Source organism: Pelodiscus sinensis, chromosome 23 (genome assembly GCF_049634645.1).
Source record: "Pelodiscus sinensis isolate JC-2024 chromosome 23, ASM4963464v1, whole genome shotgun sequence".
Taxonomy (NCBI): Eukaryota; Metazoa; Chordata; order Testudines; family Trionychidae; genus Pelodiscus; species Pelodiscus sinensis.
In genome coordinates, this window is record NC_134733.1 from 11,463,722 (window position 1) to 11,485,833 (window position 22,112).

The 22,112-nt window shown below is 48.3% G+C and overlaps 2 protein-coding genes across 7 annotated transcripts in view; one reads left to right on the plus strand and one right to left on the minus strand.

Moving 5' to 3' along the window:
- Positions 1-394: 394 nt before the first annotated feature.
- Positions 395-5,807, minus strand: UBIAD1 (UbiA prenyltransferase domain containing 1). Its single transcript, XM_006127045.4, has 3 exons — positions 5,672-5,807; positions 4,722-5,287; positions 395-3,983 (listed from the first exon to the last, which is right to left on the minus strand). Exons 2-3 carry the CDS (start codon positions 5,242-5,244, stop codon positions 3,496-3,498), a joined length of 1,011 nt encoding a protein of 336 aa, XP_006127107.1. The 5' UTR covers positions 5,245-5,287; positions 5,672-5,807; the 3' UTR covers positions 395-3,495.
- A 1,095-nt stretch (positions 5,808-6,902) lies between these two features.
- Positions 6,903-22,112, plus strand: part of MTOR (mechanistic target of rapamycin kinase) — a 126,123-nt gene continuing 110,913 nt past the window's right edge. For all 6 annotated transcript variants that reach the window (XM_075906250.1, XM_075906253.1, XM_075906251.1 and 3 more), the window contains exons 1-12: positions 6,903-7,054; positions 8,712-8,873; positions 9,352-9,460; positions 11,249-11,481; positions 11,839-12,039; positions 14,596-14,730; positions 16,003-16,278; positions 16,604-16,712; positions 17,764-17,950; positions 18,114-18,242; positions 20,287-20,531; positions 21,193-21,408. In XM_075906250.1, coding sequence (XP_075762365.1) covers positions 8,754-8,873; positions 9,352-9,460; positions 11,249-11,481; positions 11,839-12,039; positions 14,596-14,730; positions 16,003-16,278; positions 16,604-16,712; positions 17,764-17,950; positions 18,114-18,242; positions 20,287-20,531; positions 21,193-21,408 — 1,960 coding nt within the window. In that variant the 5' untranslated portion in view covers positions 6,903-7,054; positions 8,712-8,753. The remainder of the gene's footprint in view (positions 7,055-8,711; positions 8,874-9,351; positions 9,461-11,248; positions 11,482-11,838; positions 12,040-14,595; positions 14,731-16,002; positions 16,279-16,603; positions 16,713-17,763; positions 17,951-18,113; positions 18,243-20,286; positions 20,532-21,192; positions 21,409-22,112) is intronic.

The window sequence follows — 22,112 nt, forward strand, 5'->3', positions numbered from 1 at the left end:
TACTACAAACTTTCCCATATAAGTAAGGCTTGAAAAGCAGAATGCCTGAGAAAATACCCCGCATAGAGGTGGCATTTCTCACTTTCAAAGCTCTTTATCAACATGACATTAACCTCTCAATACCCTGTGAGGTGGGCAAAGGTAAGCTCCATTTTTCAGATGGAGAAACCAAGGCACAAAGAAGTTAAGTGACTTGCCCAAGAATAGTGAGTGGAGGGGAGGGGAGACAATGGGATGGTTAGAATTAGAATCCAGGCATTTCCTGCTCCTTTGCCATACACCCGTGGTCCCCGCCATGGCGCCCGCCGGGCCCTTTACATGCGCCCGCAGAGCAATCTGGGCTGGCCCCGCCCCTGGGCGTGCGGCAGCTGCCAGCCTCGGGTGCATGGCCAGCCTCGGGTGCATGGCCAGCCCCGGGTGCGCCACGCGTGCCCTTGCTGGCCCTGGCGCTGGCCTTGGCCCCAGCCCCTGGGGCGCTGTGCGTGCCCTTGCCGGCCCTGGCGCTGGCCCTGGGGGCGCCGCGCGTGCCCGCACCGGCCCCGGCCACACGGAACCTGGGCAGCCCCTGCCCGGGATCGCAGCACATGCCGCTGCCAGCCTCGGGCGTGTGGCGCATGCTTGGCCCCGCCCCCAGTCACGTGGCCTGTGAGTGGCCCCGCCCCCGTACGCGCAGCGCATGAGCGGCCCCGCTCCCAGGCGCCCGGCAGCCCCAAAAGGTTGGGGACCACTGCCATACACAGACCACCTCACTTCCCTAAGACTTTGCTATGTATGCTGCTACTTATGAATGGAAGTAGTCTAGACACACTTTCCAGTAATCCCTTCATCAGGAACTACTAATCACTTAGGGATCCCAAGAAAATAGCAGTACAAACACATGAAACAGCACTGGTCACCTCTCACTCCAGCTCTGTAGCAACAGCACTGGTCTTTCCCACTAGCAGGCAGCCTTTCTAACCTGGAGTCTTTTCTCTTTGGGTAAGGAAGAGATCTTTCATAGCATCATAATATTGGGTGTTGTTGTTCCACTGAGGGCCATTTCCTAGGCTGTCGTGTCCCCCCCCCCACCACCACACACATTTCTTATTTACATTCTGCCTGTGAGAAGCAATATGCATAAAAAACAGTCACATCAACCCACATTAAACAACAGGTATATAAGAGCTAGATATATTACATTATCATTATAACAAACAAAAACAAGGCACAGCATGTATCTACTGAGATACCTACAAACAATACAACTCTGGGATTAATCTGATCTACCCGTTCCACTTTGCAGGAGCACAGTAGGAAACAGCTCTCTACCACTGGGGTTTGTTTCACCATCACTTCTCCTCAGTCTGAAAGAATATTTGCTTGTCAGAACACAGAGGTGGCTTTCTGACAAAGCCTCATCTCCATATCACTGGAGCTGTATGCCAGCACCAAAATAAGGAAGTGTACATTTGCCCAGAAAAAGTATTGCTAAATGTAGCATCACCCTGTTTCAATAACTGAATCCAAGGCTGTCACCAGCTTGCTGAGATTGCTTCTGAGTAGGAGAGTCCAGCTGTGAAGCTATCACAACTAGGAGCTAATTCACCCAAAAGCATTTGAATGCCACCTCTACAGACATCTCTGTGCTGGTTCCATTTTATAGTTGTCATAATGCCTCCATTGCATGCAGCACTGAACAGCAGCCATTGTTCTCAACTGAATAACCTCTCATTGCTGTAACACACCAGATGTGGAGATGCAATGCTGCACTGCCTGCTGGGCTTTACTGATTGCAACTAAAAGCTATGGGGCACTGGTTAACACTCTCCTCTCTGGCTCAGGGACACTGTGCTCCTGGACACTGAGTTGTAGAACAAGGTCCAGATCAATTCAATCTGGACAGTTCAAGGAAGTCTTTACATCAACACTTGCCATTTCACGCAGAGAACAAATAATATTTCCCAATGAAGAACAGGGTTCAGTGACCATGGGAAAATGTGAGAGTCAAATACACTCTGTTGTGCCTTAATAAAATCAATAGAGTGTCTCCAAGCTGTACTTGGCACTGTGTGTTTCATATCATTATATGTTGTGTAAAATAACATTCATGCACAGGGCTACATTAGTACCGTTACAGGACAACAGGGGTGGAAGTGGCACAATATGCAAGTAGAATATCTAGAAAGACACAATCCTACAGAGTGATCTAGAACTTCAAAACTGACCAGTGAATCACAGGAGCATCATCAAAACATTGCTCCCCCCCACACTGGAAAAGAGAAGAAGAATCTATCAGCAAGAATAATGTACTCTCCTGATTTCTGTACAAAGTCACTGCAGAAATTTAGACTCCTTCCTGCAATGCCCCCATCATTCTCCCTTGCTGCCTCCAGCTTGCCTTACAATAGGATGACAAGCAACTTTAAGTAGATGACAGATATGGAGAATGACAAAAAACACTTTGCTACTAGAGACTTGCAACTACAACATGTGTCTGTTAGTCAATATCCAACTGTCTACAGAGCTTTGTTACCCTGCCTGACAGTTTTGGGGGGGGGGTTAAACACCAAGACTTTTTCATCTTAGGCAGAAGGGTCTGAGCACGAGACTAACATAACATCAAGAAGAGAACTTTTCATCTCACCAAGTGTTTATAAGCTTCTTAGCTGCATAACTTGCACTTCTGACCCCTAGCTACTTAAAGAGGGAGTGGAAGTTCACTTTTGGCTTTAAGCTCAGTGCAATGGAGCAGTTATATTCCATTTCAGCACCTATATACCACAGCAATGGATACTTTAGAAATGCCTAGGTAGAAAGGCACTGGCAGATCTGGCAGTGGGAGCATGAGAAACTGCTGTCTTCCATAAATCAGCAGTTCTGGATGGATACACATGCCCTATTTCACATTGCTATGAGACTAGGAAATACAAGATCAAGATTAAGCAGAAATTGGGGGGGGGGGAGAAAACAGTCCGGGTGGTGGAGATGAAGATTTATAATGAAGGGAGTGAAGTAACAGCATCTGCTTTATTGCAATGCTGACCAAGTTAAAGCTTTGAGTGGCAATTTGCATGTGGCACAGTGTAGAAGTGGAGCTACTGAATCTTTGCTTCATGTTGGGAGGGGATGACTCACAGATCAAGGTTCAATGTGCCTGGGAGGGGAAGGAAGAGTTCAAACTTGAAGCTCAGCCCTGCTCTCATTGAAGTTAAGTTCCTTTGAATTCAATGACAGCAGCAGCAAGTCCTTGAAACATCTGTCTGCTCTCAGGGTGAACTGCAATAAGCACCAAGAGAAAACAAGACCCATGTTGTCAATTCAACTCTTCTCCAAGACACCATTAGAAGTCTCTAGTACGAGAGAAACCGTTTATCTCAACAAGACCAAAGCCCACAATATTCACATGGGGTCACTGCCTTGAGCTAGCCTTCTTGCTCTGGCCACCATCCACAACAAACCTCCGACTTCCAACCGAGATCTGCCATTAACACTGAAGCCACGAGGCAGCGCTAGCTGTTACAGTTTGGGCAGTGTGCCTGGTGGTGCCAGCAGAATACCAAAAACATAGAAGAGCCCCAGCAGGAGATTGAGCTTGGCTGTCCGCTGGGGAAGTTTGCTGAAACTCTGGCTCCGGAACTGCCTCTCCAGCGAAAAGGCCATAGGAATGGTAAGTAGTGGTAGTGCCATGCTGATGGTATAGCGTGTGGCCAAGACGCAAAAAATCAGGTAGGGCAGGAAGAGTAGTGTGTTGTAGAGCATGTAGGAGAACATGGGGCCAATGAGGATAGCCAGGGTGACAATGCCTGCTTGCTGGTCAGATTCCATGTCCCGAGTGTTGTTGCTGTGCAGGATGGCCTCCGTGCTGAGGGCTAGTGGGATAGCATAGAGCAGCGGTGAGACAGACAGATAGCCAACCTGCACGGCATGGGCAAACATAACAGCCAGGGGTCCAAACGTGATGAGGATCACCAAGTCGCCAAGTGCAACATATTTAAATCCAATTCCTGTGGCAATAAACAAGATGAAAACAAGTGTCAAGTGTTACCAAGTAAAATTTACTTTACAGAGAACAACAGATGTTTCTTAAACAGATCAGCTCCTAAAAATTGCTGTAAAAGCCAATACACAGCTAGGGCAGGGCTACACACGTTCTTTTATTGCCCCAGAATTGATTATCCTTTACCCTTTCCAAAGATAATAAAGCAAATACAATTTTTGCAATTTCCAGTCTCAACCAGTGAGCAAAGATTAAGGGGCAGATTCCAGTTATCCATCTGGAATACCTTATTCCACAAGCAGTCCTACTGAAGTCAAAGGGATTACACATGAAGTACAGTGCTACCCAATGTGAATACAGATAGAATCTGTCCATGAGCTGATGCAACAATGAGAGTAGAGTAACAGCTGCTACATCTTCCAAATGATAGTTTGTGAATCCTAGAAACTAATCTTACTTATAGCAAAACACAGGGTATGTCTCTTCATCTACCAGATAGCTTAACTGATGAGGCAAAATCAACTTTTTTTATCTTGAAATGTCCCTTAAAAATATCTTAAGTTTACTTTTCATTTGAAATTAGATCTGGCCAATAACAAATAACAAACCCTACTGATAGTACACATTGGGCTCCCTCCATGGAGAAGAGAGCATAAATAATTAATCAAACCAGCTGACATACACCAGATATACATTTCACACACAATTTCTGCAGAGACTTAAGAGTATGGAGTACAACCCTTACCTCCAGTATAAAGGAAAGAGCTGGAAAGTCCACCAAAGTAAATCAGGGCCAGGTGCTCCAGCTTGAGAGTAGAGAGACAGTAGAGGCAGGCAGCACAGACACAGCCCAGAGTATAGAGGAAGACCCCAAATCGAACCACATCCTGAGGCTCCAAGATCTGGTCCACCAATGTCCGGTCATCACTCTTCTTGTGGTCAATACCCTTTGAGAAGTCATAGTAGGTATTAACCAAGTTGCCTGCTCCATGCACAGCCAGGACAGCCACTGCACTGCCCACTAGCAGCCCTGGGTCTAGGGATCCTTGGGACCGATAGGCTAGGGCACTGCCCAGAGCTACAGGAGTCAGAGAGGCACTGAAGCTCCAGGGCCGCAGGGCCAGGACATAGGCTGCACATTTCTGCCTCCAGGTGCCTGGATGGCTCTTCTCAGAGCTTAGCAGCCCTACACCCAGCTCCCCCAGGTCAACACTTCTAGGGCTCTCAGCACTGATGCTAATCTTCTCTGTCTGATCCTCAGACTCCATGCTCTTCACGCAGCTGCTTCAAGAGAAGGTGCTGGACAGAGACCTGGGAAAGCCAGGAGAGTTTGCATTAGTAACTGTAGCCTAAAAAGGAAACCGGCTTCTCCGGTGGCTCAACGGTGGCACACAACCCGGGGGGGAGCTGCCAGGCCGTGGGGGAGTCCGCCCGCAATGTGAACCTCTGCCCACAGCAGCACAGAGAGCGAGTGGCAGGGCCCATCCCATGCTGGGCACCACAAGGGAGAAGCCGGGTCCTCCCGTGGCTTTCACCTCCACGTGCGGCGCCTCGGCCCCCGCAGCCCATTTCCCCGACCTCCGTGTCCCCTGCGGGAGGAAGAAAAGGCCCCAGGGGCAGGGGCGCAGCCCGGGTGAGGCGCCGGGGAGGCAGCTCCGAACCCGGGGCGGGGCTGAGCTTGCTTCCCCGACTTACGGGGCTTAGGGTGGCTCCAGGGCCCCCTCGCCTGTTGCAGAGCCAGGTCCCCGACAGGCCTCTCCGCTCACGAGCAGGCCGGGCACTCGGGACCACGGCAACCACCCGGAGGTGCTACGTGTGCACCAGCCAGGCCGGCCCCTCCAGAAACAAGGGCACCGCTTACCGAGGTTCCGCTTGCTCTGAGGGCAACTCAGGGCCTGAGGAGGGGGAAGGATGGGGGAAGAGCCCCACCCACACTGTTAGTAACTCAATGGGGGGGGTGCCTTCTCGCAGGGGCGAGGTGGCATAGTTAGGTGAAACCCCTTCCTTGGCGTCACTCAGCCAGTCCCTAGCAGAGCTGAGGGTTGACCCTTGCAACCCCATTTCCATTCTTTAGCTAGAGACTATAGAGACTTCCCTATGCCCAGCGCTGCACACTGGTGCTTGTGATGCTGCATGCACACACAGGCCCATGCAGGCGGAACAGTCTACCTGGGCCATTGTTTGCAAGATCAGAGCCTTAACCTCTCCAAGCCTCAATTTTCCCAATCTGCAAAACCCGGGATAACAATCCAGAGAGAGTAATATGCGGGAAATACTCAAATAAACTGGTAATAAGTGATAGAGGAAAAGCGTAGGACGTTAATACCTGCCACATTTATTAAGTTATTAACCATTATTATGAACTATTACGGAGCATCCACATCTGTTCATGGGTAACAATAACAAGCCTGTTTATTTGAACACTTCCCCATTAACATTAGCAGTAGATCATGGCTATTAAACGCTCTGTGCGGATTATCATTGTACCTATTCGCTATTCTACGTGTCACAAACGCGGCTGGCTTCTACACGCGTCATTACGGGAACAGAGCGCTCTTCGGGGGGGACTCATTTCATGGCTGCACCCAGAACAGTAGAGACGCTGACAGCGGGGGATAAAAGGGTTCACGCGGCGGAAGACTCCTACAGTCTCCACGCTTAGAAAAAGGGCCGATGCGGCGCCTTTTCCGCTTGCGCACAAACCTGTATCGCTTCAGAAAGGGCGGAAGCAAGGCGGCTTTCCAAAGACGGGGGCAAACTCTGAATTCTAACCAATTACGCGGCCTCTCGCTGACCATTGGTGAATCTAAATGTCAGTCTATCACTCTCTGCCCTTTGATTGGCCAGAAGTAACTCCACCCGCCTCCAGCGGGTTTTTTTTTTGGAAGGGGTGGAACCACGAGCCGCCTAGTAAACCCTCCTGCCCCGCAAAACTATTGGCTGGGCCACCTGCTAGTTACAGTCCCCTCAACGCCGATTGGCTGGCGGTTTTTCGCCGGGCCGGCGGCAGCAGTGGGGGGGAGGGGAAACCCGGGGCCCAAGCTGGGGAGCCGGTCGCGGCTGGGCCGGGTGGAGGCGGTGAGTGAGGGGGGCCCCGATCCGGAGCTGGGAAGTCATCCCCCTCCCCCCAACGCCGGACTGCGGGGGCTGCCTCCCCTCCCCCACCGCCCGGCCGGCTGGCGCAGGCGTCCAGCAGCCGGAGCCCTGTCAGCGGGGCCGGGGCGCTGCCCTGGGGGCTGCTGGCAGGGGCCCGCCCCGCAGCACGGGAGATGCCCGGAGCTGGTAGCCCCCCCCCCCCCCCGGGGCCTCCCCGCTCTGCTGCCGCCGGGGCTGGGACCGTGGCCTTGGAGCTGCGCCGGCTTCCCCCTCGCCCCTCGGGGAGCGGCCGGGTCTGAGCCCCCCGCTCATGCGGGCAAGGCCGCTGCCCTTGGCTCTGGGCCCGGATCCTAGGCCTGGTTGGCCCTCGCTAGGCAGGCTGCGTCCACCCCTCGTGCATTTCTCTCTCCGGAGAAGAGGGCGCCTCTCTGGGCTGCTCCTCCAGCCTGGGTCCGAGCACGGGAGCCGGCCCTGGCCTGGGGGGATGCTGGTAGCTGGAAAGATTCCACACTAGACTCAGAGGCATCTGCTGTACCCGAGGATTTTAACGACGCAGGGTTGTCCAGTAGCTAGTGAGGAATAGGGACCCAGGGCTCCTTAAGGGTCTGACCCTAGTTCTGCTACTCATTTGCTGTTTGCCCAGTAGTAAAGTCTGTGACCGGTTTCCCCCTTTCTTAAAAAGTGTATTTTTAACCTTTGCAAAAAAAAAAAATGCACCTATCACCATGGTTTCCAGACATGCACAATATTAAACATCCCATTAAAGCAGTGATGGGCGATCTATTTAGCGAGCGGGCTGCATGAATCTCCAGCCTGCATCTTAGCGGGCTGCAGAATTAACATAACCACGGTGGTCTCCCAGGTTAAGGTAGTTTTGCTAACTCTGCTTGCATGCCTAGAACTTTCAGGGTGAGCCAATTGAACCGTAGCAGTGCTTTGATTGGATGCAACAGGAACACTCGGCTCTTGCAGTCAATGTTGTATGCAAACAGCATGTACCTCACTTCATGTTGCCCACCACTGCATTACAATGATGGTTGCTGGCATGAACAGATTCTCGGCCTATAAATATACATTGGGGTTTGACTGTGTTTGTAAAGAATTTTCTGTTCTTGGATGAAAGGCAACATAGAGGAGCAAATTAGAGTAACAATAATATTGACATGCATGCCAAGCGGTCCTTATCCTCCTTGTAACTTTGCATGACTGGGAACACCTCGGAAGCACAGCCCAGTGTGTATATTTGGGCGTGGATTTGATTTGAGCATGTCACATGTGAGCATGAATGGTTTGGGATGAGACTGGGGGAGTAAGGGAGGTTAAGCTCCGACCTGCTTCTGTAGGATGCACTGAAGGACTTAGCAACCTAGTGAAGGACTTAGTGGCCAGGGTACAGACTCTTAGATTCCACAGATCTTGGTGAGACTTAAGTGAACTCTGGAGCCCTACCAAGGTCTGTGAAATGTGAGAGCCTGTACCTCTGTCATGGATCTCATGGAATCTTTGTAGTTACTGTGGCATCTGAGAGCCCACTGTGTCTCATGGCATGTGTATTTGGGAGCAGTAATTTGGAGCAGTGTGGTGGAGGGAGCTATAATTGGCTTCTGCAAAAGCAAAAAATAGGTTTTCTGTATAAAAGGTCCACCGGACTTGATGCCCCAAGCCCTGACTCATCACCACCATGTCGGGCACCGTGTCCATCCTTCAGCACTTTGCCAGCGGCCTGAAGAGCCGCAATGAAGAAATCAGGGCAAAAGCCGCCAAGGACTTGCAGCATTATGTCACCATGGAGCTCCGTGAGGTAAGTGCTGTAGATGTGGAAGCAGCAGCATTTAGCTGGGGAGATATGTTTGTATTATGTGGCTGGGGAATGAGAGGTGTCACCAGTAGGGATGTAAGTGACTAGTTAAGTGCTGTAGATGTGGAAACAGCAGCATTTAGCTGAGGAGATATGTTTGTATTATTTGGCTGGGGAATGAGAGGTGTCACTAGTAGGGATGTAAGTGACTATTTAAGTGACTACTTGACTATTCGCTATCCACACCCACCCCCACACCCCAGCCCCGCTGTCTCTGGGGGTAGATCCCAGAGCTGGTGCAAGCTGGGACTGAGCAGTCCCGGCTCGGGCCGGCTGTGGGACCTGTACAGCTCTGTATTTTAAATGTAGTAAGAGCTGCCTTTGAATTTGGGAGCCTGGAAAGTGTTGTTGCCCTTCTTCATCTGGGGCACAGGTAGTGGAAAAGGGATTATAAATCGGTCTGAATTCCTTTCCTGTGCAGATGAGCCAAGAGGAATCCACTCGTTTCTACGATCAGTTGAATCACCACATATTTGAACTGGTCTCTAGTTCTGATGCGAATGAAAGGAAAGGAGGCATTCTGGCTATAGGTGAGTAAAGGAATTCATCAGCATCTTTGGTGAACTTCCTCTTCAAGTTCTATAGAGGCAGGTTGTCAAAAGAACTCTGCACCTACAAGAGGCACTCTGTATGCTGAAGAGAGCTCAGTGCAATGAGGGTGTATGGGATGCAGAACTCTTAAAACTCTGAGGCTGCTCAAGAGGGCTTATACCTGAGCAGGAGCGTCGGAGTATTTGCGCAATAACCACTGATTTTGTACATTACAAAGTCAGTGTTCTTGCACAAATAGTCGTGGCCAGTGTAGACAGGCGGCAAGATTTTGCGCAAAATTGGCCACTTTTGCTCAAAATCATGCCAGTCTAGACGCAGCTTGACTGTAAATGTCACATTGGGAGCTGTTGGTTGCTGAGCACTTCTGAAAATCTGGCCCTATGCTCTTTATAGTGTCCAGTGTTGTTGGTGGTCATAATAGGCCAGTCCCTGGACTCTGAGAACAATAATTCTGTTTTGTTTAAAGTCACATGGATCCATGGCGGGATCTAAATGGCTTTTGCCTTTATTTTGTTTAGCATCTCCCTCAGTTGCCCTGTTGTGCTTTCATTTTTGCATGACAAAGCTGCCATAACACTGTGACACACAAGGATGCAGGTACCTTGTATAAAAACACACCCTTTCAACCAAATACCCATATCCCTAGCATTTGCTTTTTGATAACTACATAGAAACAGCTTATGGATTGTTTTCACCAGCCATAACCAAACCAATTCCAAGGTGTCTGGATGTGGTGGAAGTAACTTAGGTTAAGAAACCTTTGTTGGCAGCATCTGATTTTGAAGCGGACAGTATCATTTTAAAATTGTTTCTGTGAATTTAGTGCTGTTGAAAGGTGCCAGATTGACAACCCTGGACACTGATGGCCTCTTTATCTACAGAGCAGATACAATCCAGGCACCAGGGCTACGTCTAGACTGCATCCCTCTGCTGAGAGAGGGATGCAAATCAAACACTTCAGAAGTGCAAATGAGCCCACCATTTAAATATCCCGGGCTTCATTTGCATACTCACGTTCCGACGCTGTGCCGATCAGGCTCAGTGTCGAAAGTGAAAGTAAAGTGTAGCCGCGGCTCTGGAGACAGCGGGGAGCGGAGCTGCCGAAAAAGTTCCCCGCTGTCGGCAGAGCCGTGGCTACACTTTACTTTCACTTTTGACACTGAGCCTGATCGGCACAGCGTTGGAACGTGAGTATGCAAATGAAGCCCGGGATATTTAAATGGTGGGCTCACTTGCACTTCTGAAGTGCTTGATTTGCATCCCTCTCTTGGCAGAGGGATGCAATCTAGACACAGCCCAGCAGTGCAAGTTTCTGCCACACTGCTCCCTGCCAGAGTGCCTCAACTTTGACCTGGAGATGTCGTCTCTAGGGGTGAGGGAAAGTTCAGTTTCCTTAGTGCATTCAGTCCTTGGTGCCTCTGGTGAGACTGCCAAAAAGGGGGCCAGTTGTAGTTGTAGCATATGGATGCTTGTCAGTTGGAAATGGGCCCACAATTCCAGGGTGGATTTTTTAAAACAAAAAATAGGAAAAGCTGTGACCTGTGGAAAGGATTTGATAACCTCTTCTGTTTACTAAACAAATTCTCACTTTCAAAGGACTTTCCTGTGGCTTGATTTCTCTGTGGACTTCTGGTTTAGGGAGAAATAATGGGAGTCTGTAGTCTAAAGAGAGGACAGGGAACACTAAGTCTTCTGCAGGGATGACCCTATTGTCTGGAAAACTGATTCAGTGGCAGAGCTTTCACTTCTATTCTCTTTTCCTCCAGCGAGCCTTATCGGTGTTGAGGGAGGCAATGCCACCCGTATTGGCAGGTTTGCCAACTACCTTCGGAATCTCCTTCCCTCAAATGACCCCGTCGTCATGGAGATGGCGTCCAAGGCTATTGGACGCCTTGCTGTGGCGGGTGATACCTTCACGGCAGAATATGTAGAGTTCGAGGTGAAACGGGCTCTGGAGTGGCTGGGAGCTGATAGGAATGAAGGTCGAAGACATGCAGCAGTACGTACTCCTCTTTGGCTTTCTTGGGAAAGGACTGGCTGCTCATGAGTAGGAGTTATGGGTGTTATGTACATACATGGGCATATTCAGTGAATGATAGCTGTCAGAGACTGAAATGGCTACAACTATATACTGAGAAGCTGTGATGCTGGCTAGTTGCCTGCCATTCATCATGTTCAGTATGATAGTCTCTTGGGACCAACGAAGAATGAGGCCCCATTATGCTAGGCATTGTACAAATGCAGAATAGATAGACGGTCCTTGCCCCCCCAAAAGGCTTACAGTCAGCACAGGGAAAGGGTCAATCTCTGAATTCCAATTTGTACCTAATGCCACCATTTCTTTTCCTCTCTCTAGGTCCTAGTCCTGCGTGAGCTGGCGATCAGCGTACCCACCTTCTTCTTCCAGCAGGTGCAGCCATTCTTTGACAACATCTTTGTTGCTGTGTGGGATCCCAAGCAGGCCATCCGAGAGGGAGCCGTCTCTGCCTTACGAGCCTGCCTTATCCTCACCACCCAGCGGGAGCCTAAAGAGATGCAGAAGCCACAGTGGTACAGAGTAAGGAAAGAATTCCTTCATCTTGGAATAGTTTTTCTCCAGAGTTTAGAAAAGCCTCAGAGTCAGCACCAAAGGCCAAGAGACTGATCCCCATGTGTCAGAAGGTTTTGGCCTGCCTCAATCAGGTTTGAAAATGGTTTGGCCTATAGCACAGGCTGAACAAAACTCGACACTGCCCTCTACAAAAGCAAGGGAAACACTCCATTCTAGGAATATACCATACTTTGTGTAATTTGTTGCCAAAAGTAGAACAGAACACTCAGTAGTTAGGACACACACAGACTTTATGGGATCTGCTACAGTTGAACCTCTCTGGTCCGGGATTTGCTGGTCTGGCAACATGTTGCTGGACCAGAGAGCCTGGGAGCGGGGGTCGTCTGGGAGTCTAGCAGCTGGGGGTGTATCTGGGCTAGGAACGCAGCCACGCTATTAGCAGGAGGACTGGGAGCAGAGCGTGGTAGGCAGTAGGAAGGGGAACCTAAGAACCAGGGCCAGTGGCCAGGGGGGGAGTCCGTCCAGAAGGCTGATGCCTGCCCCCCCACCCCAATCTCAAGAGAGCCCTGGTTCAGGAAACTCCCTTGTTCAGGATTGGTCAGGTTCTGAGGATGCCAGACCATGGAGGTCCAACTGTGTCTCATGGTGCCTTCAGCATCAGCGATTAAAGAGCCAGTCAGCAATAGCAAGGCTACAACATGGTAGTCAGGGGTTTTATTTTCTTGGCAACGTGGAATTCTTAATCTACACATGAGACTTGAACAATGCAATTAAACTAATTTAACACAGTGAAACTTGAGCACTTTGTGATGGGTTCCACTTGGGGTCCACCTAGAACTGGGGTACCACTAAGCCCTCTCACTCACCAGCCCGGACTCCCTCTCACACTGTGCTGCTGTGACAAACTGCAGAACCACTCCCAGGCCTACATTTCCACCAGCATTCACACAGGTAGAGACACATCCAGCTGCAGTTACATGCAAGCGAATCAGCCACTGAATGAACCAACAATAGGCTACAGCAAAAATAACACCAGCTTTCCAGCCTAGTACCCCGGAATGGTACCGACTTACCCTGATCAAAACCCTACCTGGTATGAATTTATTACACAGTTTGCCTCCTCCTCAATGTGGAGAGGAAATACAACATCCTTTGCCCCTTGAGCTAAGATTTCTAAGTACTTCATTCAAACTCAGTGGTTTAAGTAAAGCAACCCCTTCCCCCCAAGTTTAGTAACTACAATAGATAGATTTTAAGTGGGTATAAGTGATAGTAAACAAATCAAAGCAGATTACCTACCAAATAAAAAGGTAAACTGAACTTAACATACTCAATAGATTGGCAATGAAATAGCAGTTTCTCACATTTTCTGATGACACAAGCAGACTTGCAGGCTCTTAAGGGACAAGCAGTATTTTGTTTGCAGCTTGGGATCCCCAGGTTTTCTTATACCAGCTAAAAATCCCTTTAGCCAGGGTCCAGCACTTCCCTCAGTTCAGTCTTTGTTCCTTAGATATTTCCAAGCATTATTTTGTGTGGGGAGTGAAGAACCACTGATGATGTCACTTCCTGCCTTAGTTAGCTTTAGCGTATGTCAGGAACCTTTGGCTCTGAAACAGTTCCCAGTTCCTTTTCTGGAAAAATACAGGCATGCAAGATGAAATTGTGTCATGCGGACTGGTTACACACCCTTACAGAATCATAGCAGCCTTTATTTCGAGGCTGGCCGAAACGTTTACAGGAAGTCTAAATTCTTCTGTGGTCATTGTCTTTGATGATGATGGACCATTAGCACTCTCTAGTTTCTTCATTGTTGTACCTGAAAAAGTAGCTGTGCATATTCTGGGCCTCAGAGGGGTAGCTGTGTTAGCCTGTAACTTTAAATAACAAGTAGTCCTGTGGCACCTCAGACTATCAAATATATATATATATATGAGGTTTCTCAGGCACAACCTACTTCTTCAGATGACTCAAGGTCTGAAGAAGTGAGTTTTGCCCATGAAAGCTCATGATACTTACTTTGGGTCACACCTGCATTTGAAATTCTGGTACGTAGTCAGTATTCATAGCTTTAGATACTAAAATGACACATGCACACAAATAGGATAATCATATTCAGCAAATCATAACTTTTCCAATGACACTATACATGCCCTATATTGTACAAAATGCCTCATAATTGTGTCAATCATATTTTAATATAATCTTGAAGAATATGTGGTGCCGGGTTACACGTCATACTTGGCAACAGGACCAAGGTGAAGAGAAATGAAAGGCCTAACACACATTTCACATAATCCCCATATACACTGTGATAATGGTGTGCTCTTGAGAAAAGATGGAAGACACGGATCTCCCTGGCCATCCTTTCTGTTGAAAATAGTTTGGCTGCCAGAGTAGACTGGGTCAGAACTACTCGGTGCTCTGTTCTAGTATTGATGAGTTAAGGGTTGTGGCCATTCCTTGAAGTTATGAACTCCCAGTAACCACTGACTTGCTGTATTCCCTGGTTCTACATTGGGGGATATCGTCTCTGTTAAGGTTACTCTTATCTTTGTTCAGCACACATACGAAGAGGCAGAAAAAGGTTTTGATGAGACTTTGGCCAAGGAAAAGGGTATGAATCGTGACGACCGAATCCACGGTGCCTTACTGATCCTCAATGAATTAGTGAGAATCAGCAGCATGGAGGGAGAGGTGAGTGACTTATCAAGATGGCAATCAGTGCTACAGTTGACTGAATGGAGGTGTCTCCTCGTTCAATTTAATAAAACAGAGCACATGCGATTCATCCATTTGGTCTGGAAAATGGGCAGTTCGACTGGTGAAGTTCACAAACAAACTGGTGTCTAGGGCATTTCATTGTCACAGAAACAGTGGCAAAGCGAAGGGAAGTAGTAGATCAGCAACAAATGTTGAGGGACAGGAAGGTTCGTTCATGGTGGAAAGTGGCGTTAAATAGCTTTATGTGAAAACTGCATGTGTGAGGGATATAAACAGAAGGAAGGAGAGAAGTAGTGCAGGGTATAGGAGGGTTTAGCCACAGGAAGTAGGACCACTCTGTTGGGCAGTTTCACAAGAGAAGGGAAAGGATGAAAATCCAATTGCTTAGGCCTTTTAAAACTAGATTAGAAAAAGCATTAACAAATGTCCTTCAGGGAATTATTATGCCTCTGTCCCTTGGGATGGAGAAGGTGATTAAATAGGTGTCTCTCCTTTTTTAGTTTCTATTACTCCTCCACAAACTTTTCCGAATACAGCTTCAACTATTTCTTGATTATGCTGTCCCCTAGGACCATATATGGTAGGATAGATATTTCACTGTTTGTACAACGTATGTGCTATATGATGTTAGCCTGATAAGGTTGTAACCTTGTATGGAGTCTTTTAATTTAAGCAGCAAGTTGACACCGATTAAGTTGGAAATGAAGGTGTGTTCAGAGGGGCTGGTGCATTTATAGGAAGTGGTTGAATGTGTTGGAAGTGAGGGTCAGGGTTAGTACCCAGGACCGTCTAAACATGGGTAACTCAACGCATGATAAGAATCCTCCTACACTGAATTCACAGAATTATAGAACTGTAGGGGTGGAAGGGATCTCAGAAATCATTTCCACCATTTCCCTTTGGTTGAGGGGGCCAAAGATGCAGGATTGGAACAGCATTTTCTGGGAGAGTTAGGACTAGTATGCCTGGCTTCTGTCATGCTAGTGGCTTTCATTGACTGACCCTGGTCCTTTCCCACTTTGAGGCCAAAAGGGGAGAATTCTTTGCCTGTGCTCCTTCAGTGTTGGTTGCTTAGCAGGAAAGTCTATTGCATGTAAGACAGCTCACTGTCCCAGCTGGCTTGCAGTTCAGTCCATGCCATACAAACCCCTTGGTGTGGGTGCGGTGGTCCATGAGTTTGTTAGTTTCCTATGTGTGTTCTCTTCTGTTTAACTGCTTTTAAAAGTAGTGTTCTTCTGTGCCCAGCGCCTTAGAGAAGAGATGGAGGAGATCACGCAGCAGCAGATGGTTCACGACAAGTATTGCAAAGACTTGCTGGGCTTTGGTACAAAGCCTCGCCACATCACCCCTTTCACCAGCTTCCAATCTGTACAGCCGTCGCAGTCAAATGCCTTGGTGGGGCTCCTGGGTTACAGCCCCCATCAAGGCATCATGGGGTTTGGAGCCTCGCCTGTCCCAGCAAAGTCAACATTGGTCGAGAGTCGGTGTTGTCGGGATCTGATGGAGGAGAAGTTTGATCAGGTGAATTTTGGGCATTTCTCCATCTGCCTCCAAATCCCTTACACAGAGATTAGCCTCTTAGCATGACTTACTTCCATTCCCTTTGCTAGGAGGCAACATGGCCCAGTAGTTGGATCATGGCCATAACCCACTCACTGTATTCCAGACCCTGAGGCTGGTTTCTTGTGTATTCTGTGTGAGCTGCTACATTTCTCTGTCCCTCAGTTTAGCCCTCTGTGGCATTAGTATAATTGGAGCCTTCCCTGAGGGTGCAGCTGAATGACAGTGGAAAACCTTGGCAAGGATGACAGAGGCACCCTTTAAAGCCCACCCCCTCTGGTTTCAGGTGTGCCAATGGGTTTTGAAGTGCAGAACCAGCAAGAACTCTCTGATCCAGATGACAATCCTCAACTTACTGCCACGGCTGGCTGCTTTCCGGCCTTCTGCGTTCACAGGTGAGAGGTTTTGCAGCTGGGTTTTGCCTAGAGGGTTTTGTGATGAGTCGGGGAAGTACTAACTCAAATGGTGTCATTGACCTATGTACAGGTGATTCAGCAGCAGAAATTCGGATGCTTTTCCTGGTCCAGACCAGCACTTTGATTCCTACTTTAAGCAGTGGGAGTTACTGTCCTTCCAGATAGTACTTCTTGGCATCTGATGGGAACTCACTGCTTTGTAGAGCTGGCAGAGTGAAAGCCCTTGGCTAGACTTAGCGTATGGTGCCTTAATAAAAACAGTAACTCCTTTTCATGCTCCATGAGCGTGTCGTGCTCAGTGTTGAGCTGTACCCTCTTCCCTTCAGTTATATCCCTGTTGTGAGAAATGGCCAATCCTGAGTTCCTCTCTGTAGCTGAAAGAAAACCCAGCAGATGTTTCAGAAGTTGAATCACTCTTAAGTGCTGAGAACAACTGAAGTAGTTGGAATCAGAGGAGCACTGTCAAAATGCCTCTAACTAGATATGCCTCCTACAGCTTTGTTATTGTCTCCCGCCTCTGAATCTGAACCAGTTGCTGCAGGAACTAGTAATAAACTGTTTGGCATCTTGCTTACAGAAAGCATCTTTTAACTACTATTGCTAGGCTTTCTACACTGTTTCCATTGTGCGGACCACATAAAAGGGACAACTGGCCCGTGTGGCTAAAAACCCAGCAGGAATTTGGTTTCTCATAAAGTTTGTGTTTGCCACTGTTGACAGCAGCAATTCATACCCAGCCAGTATCTATTGCCTAGTGGCATTCTTGCAAAGATCCTTGTTGCAAGTGAGATGCCTTTCATGCCAGTGTTCTTTGACTTCTGGTGCAGGCTGCTTGCTGTGTGGGCTGCTGTAAGTGAGCATCCTGTGTATCTTTCTGGTACTCCACATGTGAAATGACATGGAATATAAATTAGAATAATCAGGATCCTGGCCTGGGTCGATGAAGGTTTGTAAGGAAGGGCTGTATGGCACTGGCTCCTTCTACAGTCCCTTAAACTCATTGTTTGTCTTGTTCTGCTCTTGTGATCAGCTGATCAGTACCTTCCAGACACAATGAACCACGTATTGAGCTGTGTGAAGAAGGAGAAGGAGCGAACGGCAGCTTTCCAAGCCTTGGGATTGCTTTCTGTGGCTGTAAGGTCTGAGTTCCAGGCCTACTTGCCCAAGGTCCTTGAAATCATCAAAGCAGCACTGCCACCAAAAGACTTTGCTCACAAGTGAGTGTGTGAAAGCTAAAGAGGATCTTGGCTAGACACCTGCTGATCATGCTATTTTCAGTGTGACAGCTTATTACATTGATTGGTGTTCCCATGAAACTTTGATAAGAGCGATGGAGGATTGCACTCTGAGATCAATAGCTCTTTTGGTGTCTGTTTTCAGGAGGCAAAAGTCCATGCAGGTGGATGCCACTGTCTTCACCTGCATCAGCATGTTGGCACGAGCTATGGGACCCTGCATCCAACAGGATATCAAAGAGCTTTTGGAACCCATGCTGGCTGTGGGACTGAGGTAGGTATAAAAGATGTTGGCAGGTTCTTCCATTAGCCACTAGGTGTCATTATTGGCCATCAACACAGTGATCACTGTACTTACGAAAGTGAGTTATGAAACTCCAGCAGACTTCTTAATCAGCCTTGAAGAATAGCCTGTCAAAAGCTTTCCTGTAGCAGACACTCAGAGATTATGTTGTCTGCTTTCTGAGTTGGAGGAAATGGTGCACTGAGTTTACTGCTTTAGGGAAATTCCTAAGACATTCCACCCATCCCAGTGAGAAGCCAAATACCAGGATGAAAATAACACTGTGATGTTACTAAGGTTATTCTGATTGGAATAAGGGGTGATCCTAATGTTTAAGATCCAAGGTGCTAAACCCCCAATTTCCTATGGAGTGTAAATACCCCAGAAGTCTTGAGAAGGAATCCTTCAGCTCTGGGGATGGCAGCTAGGGTGAGGGTGTGCATTCAAGCCAACCAACTCTCACACTTCTCTTAGAAGTGAAACATGCCGAAAAGACAATATTTTCAAACATGAGCAGTTTTATTCCATGACCACATCCAACTCTGGGTGCTCAGATCCACATGTAAGCGTGTAAAATGTGTGTTTTGTGCCTTTCTGCTGCTCTTCATGTCCAAGCTCTGCACATAGGTGTGTTGTTGTGGCTCCCACATCTGGAGGGCCAAGGTTTGAAATTCAGCATTGCTGTGCTGAGCTTCCTATGCCATCCCTGGTGCTGCCAACGAGACTCCTTCAGCAACATCAGTGCGTATACCTCCTGCTAAGAAGGCAACAATCAGCAATGTCTCCAGTATAAGATGCCCCTTTTTGTCGGAACACGTGTCCCTTTAAAGAATCACTCTGTAAAATGACTAGTCCAAACAATGTCAAGAGCAGACTCACCCACTTCCCAGCACTCTCACTCCCCTTTTCAGCCAAAAATTGGGCAACCAGGAAACCCCAGAAGGCCAACACACTCCTGTTGTGTCAGCCCAACAGGGGAAGGGAATTGTGGAAGATAACGAGCCTTCACTCTGCGTTGTGTTTAAGCAACAGGTTGCCAGAGGCAGTTTATTCGAGCAATATTGCAAGGGAAGACAGCACAAGGGGATCTTCAAATACAAAACAATTAAAAGCCAATATACATACCTTTCTGTTACATATAATATTAAACAATTACTTCCCTGCCCACTCAGTTCTCATCGGATGCTGTCTTATCTCAAGGTTCTCACTGAGGTAAGCATTCCACTCTTATCTTGGAGAGAGAGACAGAGAGGCGAACACAGCATCTCTTCTAGCTCTCGCGTTAGCAGGAGTCAGAGTGAACCAGACTCTTGCTCTGCTACTGACAAACCCTGAAATGGCCACCCATTTCTTACATCTAGCCTTCTCTCACCTTCACAGTTCATATCTGGGGATTCCCAACACAGACGTCCCAGCTTATCTTCTCTGCCAGGGTGGAGGATATGGATAAAGGCAGTCTTTCAAGCTGCTAGCTCCTAAATTGCACAGTGATTCATAGACTTAAGTGAACACCTGGACATGACTTGGTAGCCTTTGCCTACACAGCATAGGAATGAAGCATCCAACACAGAAGATGCCACTGATATGAACCTGCAGCTGCTTTCTGCTCTCTGTGAAACATCAGAGCAGTGTTCAAAGGTAGTCCTGTTCAGAGTGTCTTGCACCACTCTCCTCTGGAGTTCCACCACACAGAGAATTCCTGATAGCACCTAACACAGCAATGTAGGCTAGAATCCAAGCAGTTTGTTAGCTCTGGAGTTCACTCAAGGGTAGCTGTGCCGTAATATCAGGTGTTGCTGTGACATTCATAGAATCCTAGAGCTGGAAGAGACCTCAGGAGATTGTCAAGTCCAGCTCCCTGCCCAAGGCAGGACCAATCCCAACTAAATCAACCCAGCCAGGGATTTGTCAAGCCGAGATTTAAATGAAAACATTACCTGGGATGTTTGTAAAGTTATAGTCATGAATGAGAAGCCAAAATGTGCAATTTTCTTGTTCCTGCCCTAATGAGTGTCTGCCTGCTTGTCACCCCCAGCCCCGCTCTGACTGCTGTGCTGTATGACTTGAGTCGTCAGATCCCACAGCTGAAGAAGGACATCCAGGACGGGCTGCTGAAAATGCTCTCTCTCGTTCTAATGCACAAGCCTTTACGGCACCCGGGTATGCCCAAGGGCCTTGCCCATCAGCTGGCTTCTCCCAGCCTCACCAACATCCCCGAGGCCAGCGATGTGGGCAGCATCACCCTTGCCCTGCGCACACTGGGCAGCTTTGAGTTCGAAGGTAAGGCATGAAACAAGCAGCAGGGCGGATATGTGTGGTGTAAGGACTCTCAAAAAATGGGCATGTCAGTATTACTAATGTCAGCTGCACATACCGTAATGAGGCCGCAGAACAATATCCATGATCTCTGTGTGTTCCCACAGCTGAATTTACTTCCAAGTTTTGGGAGCCTTCTGGAAAGCATCACCCATTGTGGATGCACAATAACAAACAATTATATGCTGTAATTAGAATTACAATCCAGAAATGGGTTTAAAAACATCTAAAGAAGGGCTTGCCTTTTTCCGGGCTGGCACAGAAGAGAAGAGCTGGCCTATCTCATGCATTGGCTGACCCCATCTATATAGCTGCTTCTGTTACAGAAGGAAAGAGTTTAAACCAGGGCTACTTAATATGTGGCCGCATGCTGCATGCGGCCCGCAGCCTGTTTGTTTATGGCCTGCAGTGCGGTTTGGGTTTATGCAGGGCTCAACATGTGGCCCATGGGTGGGAGCCAAAACAAAAAAGTAGTCAATGTAATAGTCTCCTGTTCATATGCGTTTTAGTAGTTAAATTCCTGGACTGTCATTTCTTATTAAAAGAGCTGACATATGGAAATCGGGTGTAATTGCCGAGGTGTAAACCTGTGTGACAAACAATCTTTTTCCCCACTCCCATCCAGGCCATTCTCTGACCCAGTTTGTCCGGCACTGTGCGGATCATTTCCTGAACAGTGAGCACAAGGAGATCCGGATGGAAGCGGCTCGCACCTGCTCTCGCCTTCTCACGCCCTCCATCCACTTGATCAGCGGTCATGCCCATGTGGTCAGCCAGACCGCAGTGCAGGTGGTGGCCGACGTTCTCAGCAAACTGCTTGTGGTTGGGATAACAGACCCAGGTAATGTGTTGGGTTCGGGCTTGTTTTCTAATAACCCAGGCTATCACTTTTTCTAAATAGAATGGTTTCCATACCTCTGAATCTATCCCCAGATCTGGGAGCATTAGAGGAGAACAAGTGCAGAGCAATGTAACCCCAGAGATTCTCTGTTCTAGGTGGAAGCCGCAGAATTTCACTCCTTATCTCTTGTCTTGCTGTATGAGACTGCCCCACATTTGGGATGTTAAAATTAAATTAATTGGCTAATCGAATAGTTGATAAGGGCGCCTCTCCCTCTGAAATGTAGCAAGAAGCCCCAGGGCTGTTGCTACACTTCAAAGACAAAAGCGCTGAAGGGAGCACGGGCCAGTGGAAACTCAAGGAGTCCCCCACTGGCCCTGTGCTCCCTGTGGCGTTTCAAAGCGGCCGGGGTCAGCTTGGGATTCAAAGCATCAGGCTCCATGCAGCAATCAAAGCAGCAGCGCCGCGTGGAGCCCAGGGTCAGCGGGGGAGCAGACCCCGGGATCCATGCAGCACTGCCACTTTGATGCACCCCCTGCTCTTACCTTTTTTTTCCTCTTGCTACCTCTTTCTCATAGAGGCAGCAGGGAGTGGGGGAAGTGACTAGTTGACTAGTGTGTGGACTATCCAATAAGTATTTGCTTATCCGATAGTCGACCTGTTGTTCACATCCCTATCCCACATCTCAGGCTCAATTGTTGCAT